This window comes from Artibeus jamaicensis, unplaced genomic scaffold (genome assembly GCF_021234435.1).
Source record: "Artibeus jamaicensis isolate MK-2021 breed Jamaican fruit bat unplaced genomic scaffold, CSHL_Jam_final contig_354, whole genome shotgun sequence".
NCBI classification, from domain to species: Eukaryota; Metazoa; Chordata; class Mammalia; order Chiroptera; family Phyllostomidae; genus Artibeus; species Artibeus jamaicensis.
Genome location: NW_026521803.1, coordinates 16,726,372 through 16,748,316, shown reverse-complemented (window position 1 = coordinate 16,748,316; position 21,945 = coordinate 16,726,372). Strand labels below are relative to the sequence as shown.

The following is a 21,945-nucleotide window of genomic DNA, read 5'->3' as shown; positions in this document are numbered from 1 at the left end:
TTGCAGATGTAATTAGGGTCCCTCATCAGTTGACTTTAAGGTAGGGAGATCATCTTGGTGAGCCCAACTTAATCAGATGAGCCTTTTAGAGCTGAGATATCTCTAACCAGTCACAGAAGAGGTGGTAAATACTCAAACAGGAGAGGAATTCAGCAGGACACAGTTATCTCCGTCAAGGACACAGGCTGAGGGCCCAGGGCAAGGCCCTGAGAGTGGCCTTTAGGGGCCAACAGTAGTCTCCAGTCAATAGACAGCAAGAAAACAAGGACTTCAGTGTTACAGCTACAGTGGAATCCTGCGAACGAGTTTAGAAAAGGACCCTGAGCTCTACATGAGAACTCAGCCAACCAATGGTTTGATTTACGCTTTAGCAGAGAATCCAGCCATGCCATGCAAAATTTCTGACCTATGTTTAGGCTGCTAAAATTCTGGTAATTTGTTATGCAGCAGCAGAAAACTAATACACTGTCTCTCACTCTCTGTCTCTCTGCTAGTATGGGTTACTGGTCTTCTGAGTTGCAGTGTTAGCAGCTCTCAAGCTTACTAAATGTTTTCTATCTGCTGCCTGAATAACCACGATTGTGCTGAATTGAGGAGGCTCCAAGCTCTTTCTCCCTTTTCTCTTTTAAAACCCTGAGCCTGATCTTACTGGCTCTATCTTATTGTGATGTTTGGTATAGGTTTCAGCCCCTTGGGGAAGGTAGGGAAAACCTTAATCTCTCCATGTTTATATTGTTCAAGTGTCATCATGATTACGAATGTAGGTTCCTGTTCCTTTTTACTTTGCCGATATACTCCTTGGCAATGCTGTATCATGCTGTGGAATATGTTTATCACGTCACCCACTGCAGTAGGTCTGTTGTTCCCATCTCACATGCAGAAAACAAGCAGAAGAGTCACATGTCATTGCCCCATGGCAGACCCTTTTGTAGGGTTGGGACCTACAAAAGAGGGTGTGTGTATGTGTGGGGCGGGGGGTTGGCAGGTGTTTATGTACACGGCAACAAGAAGCCGTTGACCCCACAGTCCCACCAGTGAAATCTGCAAGCACACCAAGGAGGAAGGATCTCATTTTGATGTCTCACTTGGGAAAAAAGAACACAGGTTGTTAGTTCTGTTATATATGCCTGTTGTTCTATTTTAGTCTCCTTGGTTCTATGTAGACCCTCTATCTACTCTTTCTCTTAGTTCTAGAAAAAAATGAAATGGAAGAAAATATTCTCTCTTTTTGTGGAGTTAGTGCAATAACATTCTGGACCCTGGTCTATGGGATAATTTGTTTATTTATGTATTTATTTATTTGAGCTGGAAAGGAGAATAAGATGGGATAGAAAGTTTTCCATATTTATTTTTAATGTTTTCACCTTGTTCAGGTGAATTTCTTTTAGGTTTACCCTCGTCTGAAAAAAATCAAATGTATTTATATATGATTAACTAGATTCCAAGTCAATGTCCACCTGAGCTAACAGAACACTCGGAGTCATTTGGTTACATTCACATAGCAACTCACTGACATTTTGGTGGGGGGGAGCCCCCTCATTTATTGAGCCAGGCTGTGTGATCCCTTATTTGTCAATGTCTGTGAAACCTTTAAAATGTTATTTACATTCAACATAATCTAAACTTTGCAAATAGTGACCTTTTATGTATAATTGCCAACACAGTTTTGATCCATTTGAACAGATACTTTATTTTTAAAACCATATGTGCAAATAATACACTTGAGAACACTCAAAACTACATTTTGCCTCTCCTCAAGCCAGTTAAATATTCCACGTCTCAGATCATGCATTTAGGAAATGACCCTGTTTTCGGAGGGTTGAATGTTAAAGTGGGTTTTTTTCTTGTAACATCATGCCTACATTTATCTATAAGGAATATAATTGGGTAGGGGATGTAACTAACCACAGTATCAATTTAATTGATGATATTTTTAATCAGTATCTTTAAAGTCCTAGTTATTTGTCTTTTGGGGGGGTTACATTTTTAAAAGGAAGAATATTGTTTTCCATTTCTGTTTGAGAAGTTGCAACCTATTCATCAGGGACACCTTGTACTTCTTTTTAGTCCTACCGTGTTTTTATAAGACATGTCTATAAAATTTGGTGATCTGATATTTAAAAAATTTTTTGACCATTTATTTCTCATATCTTAATATGGTATTCTTTCATGTTGAACTTGTTTATTATATGTATCTTGAAGTCAGAGAGGTAAAGTGCTATTTAGTTCCTGCCTTCAGGTCCACCCACCTGGAAAAATCAGTCTTCAGATGTCACGTGTACCTGCATTTTGCTCACTAACCCTCTTTTATGTGTACAGAGAATAGTAAAACAATAGTTTCGTGTGTTGATGTGTGCACCTTTGTTTCTTTTAGAATCTGGTCCGGTTTTGCATTTCAGGCTTTGCAGGGCTTTTGGATATTTACTTAAAGTAAGAAAATTCTAAAAACTCAAATATATAGTTCAAATATTTTTCTTAAGAATATATCTTTTGGTGTAACTTCTATAACTGTGAATCGTATTTTTTAGTATTTTGCTTGATTTATTTACCACATAATAACATTCAGAAGAATGAATCCAGATCAAATTTGAAACTAAAAATGACAGTGAAAGATCCCATAAGTTTGACCTGTTGTTCCGTGTTTCTTCCTGAAATAAAATTATTAGGTCTAACGTGACGCCTAACACCTGGAAAAGCACCTTTTATTTTATTATTCGAAATGAAGCATAAAATGCAAATCACTACACATTAGTAAAGCATGTTCTCATTGGACAAAAAAAAACTGTATTGTGTACCTGAGCCCAGCTAATAAAGGAGAGGGCACTAATGGAGGAAGAAAATAAAAGTAAAGCCTTATTTTTCATGAGCTTTCTATACACATGGTACTGAGACCTTCATACTTACTCTCATTCAATTCTCCCAACTGCTACCAGTCCAAGGTTAGTGTACCCAGTGCTTCCAAAGGCCAGAACTCAAAACGTCAGCAGTTGGAGTAAGGGAAGTTTTACTGTTTGTTGACCACAGACATCTGGGCGCCAGGAGTTGTCGCAGGAAGACTGTGCTTAGTCTGTTGAGACTCGTTGATGTGAGTCTGGTCCCGAGTATCCTGCAGATCTTTGATAAACATGCATACTTCCCTTATCTCCTGAGGAGAGGCATTTTCTGGTAAGGGGCTATTTTTTGTAAAATTCAAGCTGCAAGCAGAATTCGTCTAATGATGACCATGTCTATATGCAAGACGAAGCAGAAGCTGTCGGCCTGCAGGCCATGGGAACATAGCAGGCTTGGACAAGATGGAGTCAGAGAGGCCAAGCATTCCACTCTGTTAGTATTGCTATCATTTTAAATGTGAAAACAAGGAGGCTCAGAGAAGTAATTTTGCCCATGGGCATATAGTTAATAAATATTAGAGCCACAATTCAAACCTAAATCTGGCTCCAAACCCTGGACTGTTTCTGAGATCCCACTCTGCCTCCTACCTAACATGCAGAGTCATCCTGTAGTCATCTGAATTAGTGGCAGCAGAGACCTGGGGGCAGGAAGGGGGAGATCCTAGGAAATATGCTTGGGGTCTATTCTCTGCCTTCTAATAGCTTAGTGTCTCTGGAAGAGGCGGAGATGATATCTGTCTGCTCCTGAGGGTTCTCAGTTGCTCTTGGTCTCTGCATGCCTTTGTGGTGTGAACATCTCACACACTGTGATAAATTCACACATCACATTAACCGAATGTGTTATCCTACATTCACTGCCCAACCCTGGAAGACACACCAGATGAATCAGACTTACGGGGAGAGGATTGCCAAAGCATATTTTCCTTATGTAAATCTCTGCCCCTTCCTTCACCTGCCAGGAACGCAATTCCATGCTATGGGCCAGGGACTGTGCCAGGAGATTTACTATGTTTTGAATGTTTGTAGGAATACTGATACTGCAATTACTGACCTGTTTTTTAAAAAATTACTTGGCATAGAATTCTTGTCTTTTAAGTATCAGGTACAATTCAGTATTTCAGAGCATAAAATTTCGGTTTTAGCGTAAGCAGGCATACTTCTGTTTCATTCAGCAACAACCTATTACTGGCACATCTACTGTTGAAATAGAGTCCTTTTGTCCAAGGAGTCATTCAAAAAGAGGTAATAAGATATCCCTAATCTCTCTTTAAATCTCTCTCTTAAAACATCCTTCTCTTTTGTTCTGTATATTCCTTTTGGCTTGGATTTCACCACAAAGTTTTTTTACTTCGTTACCACTAGTGCGTTGTCTAAATTAATTTTTACTTCTTTCTATTCTTGTTGGGATTTCACAGTAAACCACAAAACATAAAAACACAACTCTTTCACTTGCCTAGAACCCAACATCATAGTCCTTAAGCCCTTTGAATAGAGTGTGCATTTTACTAAAAAAAAGTATGCATTTTACTAAAAGCGCCTTTTACTAAGGCGCTTAGTGTAGACTTGTGGGTGTTTGTTGAGGGAAAGAAGGAATTCGTAGAAAATACTCAAAAAAATAGCTTTTTCTAAATATTCTGCTTTCCTTGAGTGCCTTAAACGTTGAATAAGGCCTGGGCAGCTACTTTATACTTGAACTTATTTGTGAATACTTACCAATTTCTGCGCAGACTGTTCATTTAGAAAGCAGTTATTATACCCCTACTCTGTGCCCAGCATCTGGTAGAATGCAGACAGAGCAGCAAAAGAGATGATGCCGGGCCTAAAGGTTGGATGATCTAGTGGAGGGGACAAAGAACTCCTTGTTTTTATTCACTCTAAGTAGAGAGAGAGAGAGGTGCTATGGGGATTTAAATACTTCCTTCCCATTCTAAACTTCTAATGCGTTTAGTCAGTAAAGGAGTTGGCAGCCACTTTTACATTAGTCACCATGCTCTGGCAGCAGATATTTGGCTTAACTGAATCAGAATATTTTCCAAAAATAAAATACTCTTTCTGATTCGCTTGGCATATTATTCTAGATGTTGCTCCATAGAATTAAGTTGCTTCCTTTACATTCTTACCCATTTTCAGAGAACAGGGAGCTCCTAGTCATGCGTTACACTAGAATTTCTGCACTGCAGGTTCATGGCCAAAGGGAGATTCCAGTAGAGGGGATGAGAGTCGGTTGCTGGGTCTTCGTTCTTAGTAGTGGTCAAACGGATGCATCACCCACAGGCTGTGGAGTGACTTTTCCTTTCTGTGGTACTCACCATGTGACATCATGGAGGCGCTTAATGCTGACACTAAATTCTTCTGTTAATGCTGAATTCTAGGAAAGTTGTTTCCTCTGTATTCTGCATGATTTTTTGCGGTAAGGGTACTTGATGTTACCCCACTTAGGACCACGCACCTCACTGGGTTTCATAAATAACTTAGAGGCAAAGCCACGCTTACTGTGTTTTTCTCTCACATCGATGTTTCTCACTTTCTCCCACCCTCCCCCGCTCTCTAAAACAAATAAAAGAAAAAAATTTTTAAGCCATTGACAATAATCCAAGAAACAGGGAGAAAGTGCCCTTTGCCTTCAAGTCTCACCAGTTCACTGACAATCACTGTCCCCAATTATTGGGACACACGTCAGAAAACAAAACTAAAGATCCCTGTCCCAGGACGCTTACTGTCCAATGGGAAGGAGACAGACAGGCCCATTACTGAGAATGGTTAAATATGAATCAGTTAGAAAGTGAAAGGTACTTTGATGGCCAGCAAACACTTTTTGAGTGTCTTTTATGTACAAACCAATGGGGCAGTGGGCAAAGCACAGGTGTGCTGTAATAAAGTAAGAAGTGCAGTGACCGCATTATTCAATCAAAATATATACATTGGTTTCAAAACAAAAGAATTTTTTTTAATTTTAAAAACACCAGTTGTATTAAAGGTGCCCATCTAAGGAAGTACGGTCGAAGCCTGGCTCCAGGTTGGAAATATAAACAGTGTCCCGTCTATAATAGATATACTTTTTTACTTTAAAATAATTCTACAAGGTTTACATAAAACAGCATTCATCAAGCTTCCTAACTAGTTTGTGATGGTAGAGGCTGTATTATTACGAATTTACTTCATGAAGACTAGAATGTTACTCAAAAATCTTTTAAAATGTTCTATCACACATTTAATAGAACTCTTTTCTTGTACATAGTTACACATAAGAGTTTTGTGTCAACCTGCATTTGGGTGGTTGAATTCTTGCTTGAATGTTATCTCATTCCCTCCTCATAGCAGTTGTGAGAACTGAGTCACTTGGTGGAGTGAATCCTCCGCGGGGTTTGTGTTCACACGGCCTCAGTTGTACCCTGAACCCTGGATGCACATTAGGACACCGGAGGGAATTTCAGATCTTGTGGGCACCTGGGTCCCACTCCCAGAGATCCCGATTTCATGGGTCTGGCGTGGGACCTACCCCCACCTGCCCATGGGAGCTTTTCCCAGTCCCCCGGTGATTACGATGAACGTGCAGACTGGAGTCAGAACCTGTGTTTTCCTCAGGGCTGCAGGTCCCTCCCCTCACACACAGGGAGGATCATCTCTCGAAGGGAGGGTGGAACTTGAGGCAGCAGCCAGGCCCTCCTTGTCAGAACTGGACAACAGCTAAGCTCAAGCAGTGCTGCTGTTGTCCGGAGTTCCCTCTGCCCTTCCCCCCGCCCTTTCTCTGTCTGGTAAGGTGAGATACGTCTTAGTGTTCACAAAAGGACAGTGCCTAGAAATGGACTGTCCTGGTGAAATAGATGGATAGAGAAATGCAGATGTGTGCATGACATTGGGGATGTTACTGTCCAATGTGTGAAATAGGGGAATGTCACAGGTGAGTTGTAGGATGCCAAGATTGCTCATTGCGTCTCCCAGATTTAGGATACTCACTTTCCTTTGCATTTTTGGCATCCGTGCCAGAGCTTTATCTTTTTCCACCCCTTATATGCTTTTGAGAAGCTGTTGTCTCGTGTCTTCAGATACCTTTGTTTGATGGATACTCATTTCTGACCCTCTTCAGTCCTATGGTTTCTTACAATGCCTCAACCATTAGGCTAAAAGCAATTCCTTTTCTTATTCCTAGAGCATTTTTCCCCAATGAAGAATTTTTTTTTGTTTTCACTGAATTCAAAATTATTACCTGTGCTTTAATGATTTCCTGTAACCGTATTCTTCCTAAACGCTTTATAATTTCTCCTTATTTTAATTAGTTGCTAATTAATTGTTTTTTTCAGGATTTTCCTCCCCTGCTAATACTTCCTGTTTGGAACACCTTACTGCTTTTATTTACATTACAGATAATATTTTAATTTCATGATTTCACGATTGTTCCACTTGCTATGGAATCATCTCGTCACCTTCTTTATCTCCTTCCCCTCACATAAACCTTTCTTTACTCACCGGGTCATTTGGATTGTAGTTCTTTGGGACAGGGGAATATTATCATCGTGCCATCTTCTATTCCCCCAGTAAATATTTCTTGTTTGTTTGGGAAACATTAAAACAACTAAGACCTCATTCATTGAAAATGTGAAAATGTTTGAGGATGCTAATTAAGTAACATTTAATTATGTCTGTCAGTTTATGGGATAAACTGTAACTAAAAGAATGAGGAGAATTTTTAGTTCTATCTACCTTCACAAACTCAAGGTAATTTTGTATTTATGAAGAGTATTTAGAAAGAATCACCTCTGTGACAAAACTGTGATTATTATAATCAGGAGACATTGTTGGTGTTGAAGGCTGTGCGCTGAGATGTTTCCCTTAAGGTAGTCTAACTACAACACACCATTGGCCTAATGTCACAAAGTGTATTTCTCACATCACAGCTTGGTGTGTGGTCAGGGCACAGGCGGGCAGTTTGTTCCACTGTGTATTAATTAAGGAACCCAGACTGCTGGCAGCTGTGCTATCTTCAGCTTGTTCCAAGGTCTTCCTGGGAATCAATATTCAGCCCTTGGCTGAGAAGAGAGCACAAGGATGGCTTGTGGGCAGTTTTCATGGGCAAGCTCAGGATAGGAAGTGGGAAATGTCATTTCTGCTTGCACACCCTTGGTTAGAACTTGGCGGTATGGCACCACTGAACTGTCAGGGAAGTCGGAGAGAAAAGGAATCCTACCTGGTCGTCAGCCCCTGCCACTGGAGGTGTTTTTTTAAATGTTTAAGTTGTAAGAGAAATGCAGTGGTTTAAGTATTAAACTCACTAGCATTCCTGTCCACATGGAAAGGATTGTAAGGTCAAGTAAACACGTAATTAAAATTAGGCAGCCCTGTTTATTAACAATCGGGAAGTACAAGAAAAATGTTATCATTTGACCAGCTTTCTTTTTAACATTTGTAAAATAAGGAAGTGCACAACTGTTAAATTAGATCTGTAGTAAAGAGAACATGTATCACAGAAACTGTTAGTTTACCCATTGTTGATAGATTTAGTTATGACACAAGGAACAGTTTATGTGCATAACAGGTAAAAACAATACCATATTCAGTAAGTCTGACTCTCATTACACATATATTAACAGATCAAGTTGTTTCAATGGGGCTTTATTAACCAGTTGACAAATATGTGAATATCCACATAGACAGGGTCCTACTGATGTGCTGAGAAGAAACCAAACAAATTGGGGATAAAAGCATACTTTAAAAAGTTAATCAGCATGATAAAATTATATATTTGCTATGCAAAGTGGAAATTCAGGTATTCTAAGAGTTGAAAAGATTAAAAGCACACGCCTCTGGAGACACCCCCCAAACTGACTGAGCTTGTTACTTTGGTGTGAAATACAACCCCGAGAACAAGGATACACAAATGTGGGAAATCAGAAACAATTAAATTTATTAGTGCCCCAAATCGTCACACATGGACTGATTCAGACACCTTCTTAGCAGTTCAGATGCAAGGCTCTACAGTGGTGCACTGACTCATCCATTCAACTGTCCATTCAACTGTGAAGAATTTGTAGTTCAGACAAAGTTAAAGTAGTGTAGCATAAAAAAAAACATGAGATTCAATGTCCAGGGGGAATATTAATATTAGAACATGAAAGCCAAACCATGAGGCAGTGACTCCGGGCTGTGTCCTCATGTTGCTGTGGTTGTTGGTAGGAAGAGCGAGTTTAGAGACGACTCACCAACAGTGTTTATGGTCTTGAATGTCTTGGTTCCTTAACCTCAAGAACCATGTTTCTCAAACTTGATGAGTACATAGACAAGGAGAGTTTTTTAAAAGGGAAAAAATTGCATGTAATTTTCAGTGTTGTTTTCATTATAATGTTATTTAAATGTGTATAAACGTTAAAAATTCTAAGTTCCTTATGCTCCTCATAGCTCTAAAAGAAATTTGTAAATTTATCATAGGACATAAACAAAGTTACAAAATCAGTGCACTTTAAATTTAAAATGTTAGGGATTCTTATCAAGAAGACATGCATGGAGATGACATTTGAGTTGTTCTTTCAAGACTGGATGAATGAGGATTGGGAGATAAAGTCTTAGGCGAATCAAAGAGAGTGTGGGGAGGGCACAAATGTGTGAGAGTGAAATGTGCATGTGGAACAGAGAACATGTCCTTTGGGCTCGAGTGTGTGATGTGGGGACATAAGGTCATAGACCCTTTGGAACTAGGTCATGGGGCCCTGAGAACTCTCTATAACTAATTAGATCCTTGGGAGGGATATAAGATTATAAAGGAAAGAAAATAGGTATAGAGACTAAGGGTGGAACTTTAATTAACTCCTACAGTCACAGCTAATGTAAAGGGGGAAAAATTGAGAGACAGTAACAGGGAGAGATCAGAAGAGTGACTCAGCAGAATGACCAGGCCCAGCAGCAAAACAAACAGAATCTGTGCATGTCCAGGTGATAAATATTTGTTTAAAAATCTCAATTTGAGATTGAGTCTTCTTTCTTTAAGCAGACTTACTTTCGAGAATTCATAGATTTTAAATGTTCTAGTAGCATTAAAAAAATTTTAACAGGTATGTAAAACTTAGCGTTGAAGAGGTCAAGTTCATACTAGACAAGTTAAAGTATATCCCAGAATCATGCTTGATGTGGGGAAATTTCAGGACGACGTTACCATATTTTGGAATTTAACACATAATTCCTTCAGACTTCTGTTATTTTTACATGATTGAACTAAATATATAAGTTTAGCATGTTATACATAGCAGTTATGCAACAGGATAATTATATCACAGAAGAATTGTTTACTTTAGGAGTTCATTTCATGTAATTTCTCTATTAGTGGCCTACCCTAGGATATTTTAAGTGATTATATTAAGTTTTATTTCTAGACAATTTTTGTGAAACTTCTTTTGCCTAAAGCAGGCACATGGTTCAGCTGTTTAAAAAAGTAAAAAAGACATAAGCTCAAAAATAAGCCTCGGTTTCTTACTACTTTATGGCTTCGGAAATCATTCTGAATCCTCTTGATAGAGTTTACTACATGAGCTAGCAGTAGGACTTAACATTAAATTTTCATTTTGATTAACTTGACTGCAATTGTTTCTTAGCTGCCTTTTTAGAGCCCACTGTGGAATAAAATTAAAACAGTTTTTATGATACAACAGTTTAGTTGCAGAAAATGACACTTTTCTATTTTCCCTGAATGGCAATGTGTTCCTGCATGCACTGCATGCACTGCATAGCTCTGCGTTCTCCTTTCTCCCATTCATCTTTTATGGCACCACCAGATTCATTTTCTTAAAGTAGCGTTTTGGCCATTCTCTTATCCCAAACTCTTCAGTGGCTCCCCATTGCCTCCCTCTCATCTAAGACCCTCCATCCAAGGACAAGCCCTGATGCTTTATATTCTTGTTAATGTTTTCTTGATCTTCTCTGCCAAGTCCTCATCTCCACTCTAGACTTCTTCCTCTGGCATAGGGCGCATCGCATCTTTCCTACCATCTATGAAATTACATATGAGTGCATCTCACTGACAAGAATGTTGACTTGAAGGCAGGGACTAAGTCATAACATTTTTGCCCACTCCCCCATTGGTTTGGGCATAAAAGATAATCAGGGTTTGTAGGCCATCAAATTTTACACAATAAATATCAACACTTATTTATTACTGTAGCTCAAAGCTGTTTTTTTAAGGCAAAATAAGTTACAAATGTTTGCTGGATAAAATGACAAACTTGCAAACTGCTCTCTTCTGATCCTCTTACCCTTTACCCAAACCACCTTTCACTTCCTAATTAGTTCATATATAACCATTCTCTGTAGTGGTCCTGCCTGCCTCCTTCTCATTGGACAGTAAGCGTCCTAGGACAGGGATCTTTAGTTTTGTTTTCTGACCTGCACCCTAAGTATTAGGAACGGTGATTGTCAGTGAAATGGTGAGACTTGAAAGCAAAGGGCACTTTCTCCCTGCTTCTTGGATTATTGTTAATGGAATGGCTTTCTTTCTTTTAAAAAAATTTTTTTTTAATTTGTTCTAGAGAGAGGAGAAGGGAAGGAGAAAGAGAGCAAGAGAAATATCGATGTGAGAGAGAAACGTTGATCAGTTGCCTCTTTCTTTCTCCCCAACTGGGGCCAGAACCTGCAACCCAGGCATGTGCCTTGACCAGAAATAGAACCAGCGACCTTTCGGTTTTCAGGGCAGTGCCCACACAACTGAGCCACATCTGCCAGGTTTTCAAGGCAAGGTGGTTTTGATGGTTTTCAAAGGCAAGGTGTGGGGTTGGAAGAGCAGGAGAGACATGTGGAGATAGGGAGAGAGATCCTGACGTCAGTTTCTGCCATTTACTAGGTGTGTAGCTCTGGGCGAGTTGCTTGACTGCTCTGAAGATCATTTCCTCACCTATAAAAGGATAATATGACATAAATTACAGTGTAATTTTAGGGAGAAAAATCTACAATAAATAAGTGGGTAATGTTTCCTAATACTCCTAACATGATAGGACAGAGCTGGTGCTCTACAGTGTCCATCACTGTCACCAATTAGTTTTACAACCACTCTGTGAAGAAGCAGGGACTGTCGTTGCCACATCTCCTGGGTGAAGAGCAGGTGCCTGCCCAGGACCACACAGTGCTGGGGGGGGGGGGGGGGAGCAGAGCTATGGCTACACAAGGTCTCCTGGGCTCTGAAGTCTCAGCTTGTAACTCTCCACTGCTGTGTTCGTGCCCTTACCCTGCACCCTTGTTGAGGGGGTTATACGATGGGCAGTGCTTGTAGATCTTTCTTCCCTGCACTGACATGCTTGAGAGATGCAAAGGGCTGGTGAGTACCACTGGTCTCTCCAGATGGTGTCTTTATGAACCTGGCCCTCCCAAAGGGTGAGGGGCAGGGGAGTCTGGTTTGAAAGTATATCCCTCCCCAACAGGACATGCCCCCTCCTGCTAAGCTATCTCCACTTCGAAGCCTATTTCTGTGCCCTTCTCTAGCAATAAAGCTTTTAACTCTTGCAACAAAGAGCAACAGAAATAACATATTCTTGCAACAAAGATAGCATATTCTTGCATTAAGACTGTATTAAAGAGTATAGCCTTATTGGTTTGGGAACAAATTTGATAGTTTATGGTTGTGATAACCAAGTTGATCATTGCAGTCTTCTCTGCTTTTTTTTAGTTGAAAAAGTACTGAAACTTTTCAGAATCTTTGAGGGATCTATAAATGCCATGTCAAAGCATACAGTTAAGCCACCAATAGCTCTTTTAATTATTACAATATAATAAACAGCAAAAATAAGGCGGGTTGCTGGTTTTCTGTATAAAGAAATTAGCCTTTTTGAGGTATTTTTCTTCGAACACTTAGAATTACTAAACCAGGATTGATGGGATGGATCATTTCAGCATCTAGAAAACCATCTTTATGTTTCAGGAAATGGATTTCTCTTTTGAAATAGTTTGTCATCAGTTCAAATGCTAAAAGTATATATTAGAAATTATTAAAATTAAAGGTAATTTTACGTATATGTTTTAAACTTCAGTTTTTAATTGATTGGGAAGTTAGGTAGGAGGCCAGAGAGAACTGGCAAAATATGTAAAATTTTAAAGGAGAAATAGGCATTTTCGAACAGAGATAAGTTTCAAACTGTTTCAAACAGAGATAAGTGTATTATTTATTTTTGGTAGTTATATTGTTGTGTTTAAGAGCATAAGCTTTGGAATCAATTCAAGACTTGTTCAATCTGCAGGCTTAGACATGTTACTTAACATTCTGAATGCTGATTTTTTTTCCACTCGTAAAGAAGCAATAATAACTACTTCATAATGCTGCTGTTACGTGAAGTAATATATGCTTATCTAATATAAGCACTTATATTTGTTTTATAATCATTAAATATAATTACTTAGATAAATGAGATATTCAAAATCTCTTTTCAAATAACTAAGAAATATTTCTATGGAATCTTGAATGAAATTGTCACCTTGGCATGGAATGCTTTTCTATTGCTAATTCATAAGTGAACGCTATCTCCTTATGGGATGAGCCATTAACTTCTGCACAAGTGAAGTTTTACCTAATGAAATTTTATTTCAGAGTACGGAGTAAGCATATGCTGAGTTTCTTGTGTGAAATTACATTTTCCAGGAGAATGCATAGAAGGGCTGCGGGAAAACGACTACCTTCTGATTCACTCCTGCCGACAGTGGACCACCATCACCGCCCACAGCCTGGAGGAGGGCCACTACGTCATCGGGCCGAAGATCGAGATCCCGGTGCACTATGCAGGTGAGGCAGGGAGGGGCCGGGGCAGGGAACGTGAGTACGCTGCCTTTTTTCCCCACGGTGAGAAAAATAGGAATTGTCTATAAACTAGAGAGTATAATTACACAGAAAAAGAAGCATCAAACACTTTCGTGTGGTTGTTTGATCAGTCATTGAAAGCTGAGATTCCTTTTGTTGTAAGTATTTCTAATTAATGCAGTAGTTAAACATGGAGTCTTAGAAGGGATTTATAAAATGAAAATTTTACAAACACAAACGTGTTCTCTGCAATCTTGGACTGACTGTTGGTATGGGTAGCAAACCTCTGAGCTTCGAAGTCTCTGAATTATCCTGGACACAATCTGAGTGTTGCTTTTGTGAATGACCCTGATGGCACGGTTTTATAAGACACCATTTCACAAACAAGCATTTGTCTGGTTCTGAAAGCATTTGGATTGGAGGTTCAGATGCCTGGGCACCCCCCTCTCCTTGCAAACATGGCATTTAGAACACAGGCAGCTCAGATGACCTTACTGCTTTTGTTAAATCAGAATAATAGCTACCTTCTCACCTCACTTGGGACCCCATTCAGCACAACAGTGCCATTCAATTTTTATCAAGTGCATTTATGTGCTAATTAATACTGTTTTAGAGGTTAGGGTACATCTAGTAGCTTGATTATACGTACTGAAATGCTTTGTTATCCTATACTTTCTCTGGTGCTTACAGTTCACTACATAAAGGATCTTGACCTTTTCTTGCCTATTGATGTTTTAAGATCTGTGGCAGGACACTTTGGCAGTTAGCTAAAAATTGTCTAGCCTTAGACTGCTATTATGTTTTTGAGTGAAACCTCTGCAGTACCCACAGAGTTTTCTATTTAGAAATGGGACCTTGCTGTATTTCTTCGTATTTCTTTCTATGTGCTGTGTAGAACAGCACATAGTATTAATACATATTCAATAAGTACTTATTAAATGATGAATGTTTTTGTCCCCCTTTTTTATCCCTAAAATTCTTTCATTGCCAGTATGACCTGGAATCATCCAGCTTCTCAAAAAACCCTTTTTTATTCCAAGAAGAAAAAAAATTATAAGAAAGCATTTATGTTACCTGAAACTTTGTCCTCTAGAATTACATTTCTTATCCAAAGGAGTAGCCTTTTGTAGAAAAAGAACGAACTCTTAGTTGCAGAAAGTATTGCTACTGTGAGGCTTCAAGCCGGGCCAGAGGGGAGGAGGATGGGTCGGGGCCTCCAGGCCTCAGCTTCTCCTGTGCGAGGTCCCACAGCAGGTGAGATCCATGCTGTTTTTAGCGCCCCAGATATCTGGTTCCTGGTTTTTGTGGACAACTGACAAGGAAGATATGAGATTGTACTTCATCCCCATGCAGTTTTACCTAATCTGTTGTGTTTTTCTCTCTGAGTAGACAGAGTTTCAGTTTTTCTCCCAAACCCACATGAAACGCTCAGTCGGATCAGTCCTCCTGAAGGAGAGCTGTCGTTCGGTCATTTCTGCAAATCTCCAAACCCCTACTGGATTTTCTGACTTGTTGCTCAAGGCCCTCCAGCTGCTGGTTCTGTTCCACTTCTTCATACTTACCTTTTCTACTCTGAAGAGTGAACCTCCCACGCTAAGCTAGTCACCTCATTGTTTCCTGGACGTATGGGATACTTTTCCATTTACACCATTCCCTGGCCAAGGCTGCCTTCCTGAGCTTTTGCTCATATCAGAACCTGTCACTGCGCCCAGAGGGTGCAGGAGTCACCTCCTGTCGTCACGTAATCTCCCGATGTACTTACTCATTGTGTATCACGTTCATTTGGCACATGTCCTCAGTCTTCATTCAGTTCCTGTTTCCTATGTACACACATATCTTCACTCAGCAGTTGGCCTGTACATTCCTTAACTAGTGAGACCAATTCTAAAGAGCATTTGTGAATCCTTTGGCTCTGTACACAAAAGATACGATGCTTTATGGCTATAGATGCTTGATCTAGCAACCTCAAACTTGGCTACACGTTGGAATCATCAGCAAGCTTAAAATGATGGGTGACCCATGTCCCATCTCCAGAGATTCTGGTATCATTGATCTTGAGTGAGGGCTAAGCTCCTCCTGTGGTAAAATTACACAGCCTCAGTTGAGGATCCTTTGTTCTAGAACGGACATTCACTGTGTCAGATGATAAGATTTCCCCAAACACCTGTAAGTATTTGCAAATGTTTTATTGTTTTGAACTTTTTAAAATTAATAATCATTCAGCTTCCACTGGAAAGAAAGATATGTTTTAGCAGCTTACTCTTTATCTGCAGTGAAGATAATTGTACACTGAATTGGGAAGTGATAACATGTTTTATGTAAAATTGAGGTGTCATGACTAAAAGGATACAAATGCTAAGAGCCACCACTTTTCATGAAAGGAGAGAAAATGTGTTTAAAGGAAGAAAAACTTGAAATAAAGCTGTATTAGTTCTGTCTACTAGAACAAAATATGATAGACTGGATGGACTCTAAACAACAGAAATTTATTTCTCACAGTTCTGGAGTCTGGGAAGTCCAAGATCAAGGCACTGACAATCTGGTATCTGGTGAGGGCCCACTTCCTGGTTTGCCTATGGTCGTTTTCTCATTGTGTCCTCACGTGGTGAAGAGGGAGTAATCAATCTTTCTTTTGTCTTTTCTTACAAGGGCATTAATCCCATTCACGAGAGTTCCATCCTCAGGACCTAATCACCTGCCAAAGGCTCCACCTACGAGCACCATCACATTGGGGATTTAGGCTTCAACATCTCATTTTAGAAGGACACAAACATTCATTCTGTAGCAAGGACCAAATGGTTTACGAGACATTTGATAAGATCATTTCAAAGGACATACTGGGGTGTATTTTTTCAAAGAATTTGCATATTACCAAGGTCATCCCTTGGAAGAAAGAGATCATAAAGTAAATTATTGAGAGCAAAAATATCATTCATGTCTTTCTGATTTATTTAGTGCTGTAATTATAATTAGAAGAAATCTTTATCCAAGCATATTTTACTAATTGGTTGGAATTTCATTTAGATTGAGTTTCATCTCTCTTTCTTTGAGGGTAATTAATAAATATAAAAATTAAATAAGTTTAACATAGTAATAAGTCCCACTAGCCTTGTAGTCAACCAAGTTGAATTTCTAGTTCTGCCATCTACTGTCTGCATCACTTTGGGCAAGTTACTAAACCTCTCTAAACTTTCATGACCTCACCTATAAAGTGGGGAAACCTCTAGCGCCTTTCCCTTAGGTTAGTTGTGAAGACTGCAAGAGGTAATGCAAGTGAAACACCTTTCAGAGTACTGATCACTTAATATGTGCACCATAAATGTTCTTGGCGATGATTATGATAATGATAGCAACAAAATTTCATTCTATTTTGCACTAATTACAAGTTGAATTACTTTTCTGCTCATTAAAGCTAGCTGAACACTGATACCCCTCAAAATTGTCTTGGCTGCTGCTTTCGGTTTTTTTTTAACATTTTATTTCGAAGCTACAATAGTATAATTTATTCCTTTATACCACTGATTTAGTTTTACACATTTTTAACGTCATTTGTCAGTGTGCGTCTTCTTCTTTTCCTCCCAGCCTGCCTCCCCCCTCTCTCTCTACACACACACATTCACACGTCACACTCACTTTTTCTGAATCATTTGAGCGTAGGCAGCATATATCCCCTAATACTTCTCTGTGTATTTACTAAGAACGAGGATATCCTCTTATGTAACCCCAGTGCTGTTAGCAAATTCAGGGCATTTAATACTTTAATCTTCAGGCCATGTTCCAGTTTTGTCAGGTGTCCCAATGATGACCTGCATCGCATTTCTTCCCTCCAGGACAGCATCGAGTCTAGGACCACCGACCATATTTCACTCTCATGGCCCATTAGTCTCCTTTCCCTGGAGCAGTTCTTCATCCTTCCTTGTGTTTCATGACGGTTTCGAAGAACATCGGCAAGTTGTTTAATAAAATAGCCTTCCGTTTGGGTTTCCCAGGCTCCTTGTGATAGATTTAGGTTATGCCTTTTTGGTTGGTTTGCTGTGTACACAGTGGCTCCTTCTCAGTCACATCTGGAGGCGTGGGATGGCCCTTGGCCCCTTGTTGGTGACGTTAACTTTGATCCCTTGGTTAAGGTGTTGTCTGATTTCTTTGCTGTATTATTACCATCAACTTTGTGATTACCAGATCTTTGAGATTCTGTGTGTATCCTGTTCCTTCTCTAGCTCACCCCCTTTACCCTTTGAGCCGCTGTTGATGTCTTCTGTCTGATTCAGTGTTTACAATGAAGCTGAGAAAAATGGCATATTTCTAACTTAACACCACCATTCCTTCTTACGTTTGGTAGTTGTCATTCTACTATTAGAAAGAAATTTTTCTTCTTTTCCATTTATAAATTCATTTATTATCAGCATGGAATGATGGATTTTCCATTCGGTGGATTATAATATATTCCTGTCCTTATTTATTTTGATGCTCAGTTTATCCCAGATTTAACCATTTGGGCGCACACTGGCTCATGCATCCCTGTGATATGCCTCTTTCATTTTTGTCAAGCCTGGCCTTATTTTCTGAAATAAGTAGCAGCCATTGTTTTCAGTCAGTATATTGTTCCATTCGGGACCACTGCTGTGTCCCGTTCTAGGCCACACTCCCCACTTGGTGGTCCTTGTAAATTGTGTCTCTTGTCACCATGCAGAACCCAGCCTGGGCAGCCATAGGCAGCTCTCTTCACACATAGTCTGCAAAGTAGTAAAACTCAGCATTTTTAGAAAATCCCAATTCAGAGTACTTCCTCATATTCTTTATCAGAGATTTTCATGTGAAAATAAATAATGTCATAAAACTTTGAGAATCCCTGGCTGGTGTAGCTCAGTGGATTGAGTGCAGGCCTACAAACCAAACATCCTCGGTTCGATTCCCAGTCAGGGCACAAGCCTGGGTTGCAGGCCAGTTCCCAGCAGGGGATGCACAAGAGGCAACCATACAATGATATTTATCTCTCTCTCTCCTTCTCTTCCCCTCTAAAGATAAATAAAATCTTAAAATTTTTTTTTAAACTTTGAGAAAAGGTAAGTATGACTTGAAGTTTTTATCAAAATTACACTCTGAATTGTGCCTTATTCTCATTTCTGAAATTATTAGATGTGCATTGGGAAAAAGGCAAAGATGCCCCCCATTCTGGCAGAAGTAGTTTTCATTGTGGATAACAAGAGCTTCCTTAATATAATAAGCAGTTGATTCTGAGAGAGAGGACCTGTTCGGTCAGCATCACATACTTTGCTACCAGTGGAGAAGCCACTCAAGAAAAATCGGCACAGTGTTTGGACAAGCAACTGCTGCCTTCGGGCAGGTTTATCCAAAAGGCGTCACAGATCAATTGTAGGTGAACTTGCTAAGTTCACCTAAAGGCAGATGTTTCCCCGAAAGGCGAATGTTTCCTAAGAAATGTACAGTACGGAAATAGGAATTTGTCTGCATTCTGCTGGCTCGGGCTGTCTCAATCACTGTCTCGTACGGGGTCAGTTAGCTCCATATGTTCCCCCTCCGTTTATCCCAACTTATTAAACAACAGCAAAATCTGTGTAAACAAATTTTGTTAAACCTAGTGCAACTGCATTATAGCAAGAATTTCAAAAGGTGCATCATTGTCATTTTGCAGTTCATGTTTCTATTCATCAGATTCCTTTCTTCTGTGCAGCTCTGAGTGGTCAGTCAAGCCACCCTTAAAAGTTTACCGCTAAAGCTCATTGCCAGGGCCTCTCTTTAATGCTCACTCTTTCTAGGGCCTTAAATGTAGTTTAGAATTCACAATTTGATTTTGTTTTCTCCTTTATAAACTAATATAAAGTTCGGGCTTCCCAAAAACCTGGGTATGCCATTGCCTCTAGAAGTTTATATGCCCTTTGGAGCTCCAAGTTTCCAGTCTGTAAAAGAGAGATTTGCCTTTAAAATGTCATGAAGATTCCTGAGATCTGAGTGGTATAAATGACTCAACACCGTGCCTGGCATGTGATGAGTGCAAAATATATGTCACCTCTTTGTGATCACCTTGCTCATGAAAAGCAACCCCAAAACCTCTCTGTAGAGACACGTGGATGAGGTGGGAGGTGCCTGTGTCCGAGGTCCGTCAGTTTGGGAAGCACTGGAGTCCTGACTGAGTGTGTGGAAATTCAGATCATTGGATGGAACGTGTGCTGTCACCGTGGATGAACAGATTGCTACTTGAACAGAAGCATCTGAGATAAACCCCAGCCACGTTTGGCTTCTATTTTTAAATTCTCATCCTCCTGTAAATCTGGTGAATCTATAACAGGTTGAAATGATCTCAGTGCTTCCCTTCCCGCTACAATATGTACAGAAATAAGTGGCACTTGGAGCATAGGGTGGGAAGAGTTGCTGATGAAGCCTGCAAGGCCCTTACTCAGCAAGCACCTGCATTTATGTCTGCAGTGCCTGTTTTTAGAAAAACCAGACGTGTAGACGTACAGTGTCAGTCTCTTGGGCAAAATTGTACTAATGTGGTATCTAACATACCTGGAATTGTAATTACTGAACAAAGGGAAGTGTCGAAACAAGCTATTTTATTCTCCTGGGTTGTGAGTTTAATTAGCATGAATCATCCATTCACAGAAGTAACTACTAGTGTTGGACACTGTGTGTACTGTCCGTTCCGTGGGATAAAACTTAGGTGGTACGTGGACAGTAACCAAACTGTCTTTGAAGTTGTCCTAAACGACAAATATAGTATCTTTTTTTATGATTATATGTATTTATTTTCAGAGAGAGAGGAAAGGAGGGAGAAAGAGAGGGAGAGAAACCTTGATGTGTGAGAGAAACATCAACATGCAAGAGAAACATCAATCAGTTGCCTCTAGCACACCCCCAACTGGGGACCCTGCCCACAACCCAGGCATGTTCCCTGACAGGGAATTGAACTGGCAGCCTTTCAGTTCGCAGGCCAGTCAGTTTGGGAAGCAAACTGTCATGAAGATTCCTGAGATCTGAGTGGTATAAATGACTCAATCCACTGAACTGTACCAGCCAGGCCCAGCCAGTTTTGCCAGTAATAAATATTAGATATCTAAGAAATAACCATTTTTCATAACTGAATCTTTAGTTCTCATTAGCAAGAACTAAAATTAATTGAGTGCTTAATATTTTCTAGGCACTTTGGTACCTCAGCAGTTGGCTTGTATTTCTGCATGTAGCTTTCACAGCCATCCCGTGAGGCTGGTACTAGTATGATCTGCACTTCGAAGAAGCACAAGCCGAGGTTTAGAGATGTTAGGTATATTGGGTACTAGCCAGCTGACAGGCGTGACTGCAACCCAGGTGAGGTCCAGGCCTGCTTCCCTCACCTTGTTCCCCACGAGTGTTGGAGTCACTTTCTGCATGAAAGGTGTTTTAACCAGCCTAGAGAAGAGAGATCTGTTGTTAGAATTAGCAAGTTAATTCAGCTTTCACTTTTCTCTCCTTTCATACCTAGCTGTAGAGGGAAATTAAGTAAATATATATTTATCATAACCTTTTCCACATTTATAAGTCATCGCATCCAGGTGACAGTCCCACCCCTGAGTAAATTACCAGGAGGAAAGCAAAGACAAGGTGAGCTTTCAGGACAGCCCGGTGCTGGGAGGGAGGGCAGAGTGCGGGCACCTGCTGGACGTGGGGAGGACCCAGGGAAGCCTGGGAAAGGAGGGGTCTTTTAAGTGTGACTAAGGAAGTTGGTAGTTTTCAAAAGGGCACCTAAGTGAATAAAAGGGAAGAAATTAGATTTTAAAAGTGGGTTAAAAATGAATAGAAAATGAGACAACCAGCAAGGATCATATATTGGGTTGGCCAAAAAGTGTGTTTAGTTTTTTCCTTATGATGGCTCTAGTAGTGCTTAGTTGTCTTTAACTTCACTCAAAATAAAAAACTGAATGGGCTTTTTGACCAACCCAATAATTTCATCAAGATATTTAAAGAGAAGCCAAGATATAGGACATAGGAGTGAATGTCTTTTAATATGCATTCTTTAAGAATAATGGAGTCAGAAGAAACTTTTTAGTTTAGGAAGAATGATTCAAAAGAGAAAAGAGGCCAACTAATTAAGTAATATAATATTGATAGGTTGGTGTCTGGGAAATGGTCTTTGCCATTTTTTTTCCTTGAGAGACATTTGTTACTCCTACTCAACTTCTTAATGATGCTATTTCTGTAGCTGATACACATGGCAGTTATGGTCAGAAATTAGGTGTCTGTATCTTTCATACTTGGGCATTCAACCTGATTTTCTAACTCAAAACAGAGATAAAG

The 21,945-nt window shown here is 39.8% G+C and overlaps 1 protein-coding gene across 2 annotated transcripts in view; it reads left to right on the top strand.

Annotated features, from left to right (window-relative positions):
• The window catches only part of GAREM1 (GRB2 associated regulator of MAPK1 subtype 1), a 178,549-nt gene that overhangs the window by 48,173 nt on the left and 108,431 nt on the right, over positions 1–21,945 (top strand). For both annotated transcript variants that reach the window (XM_037153776.2, XM_037153777.2), the window contains exon 2: positions 13,498–13,638. In XM_037153776.2, the coding sequence (XP_037009671.2) occupies positions 13,498–13,638 (141 nt within the window). The remainder of the gene's footprint in view (positions 1–13,497; positions 13,639–21,945) is intronic.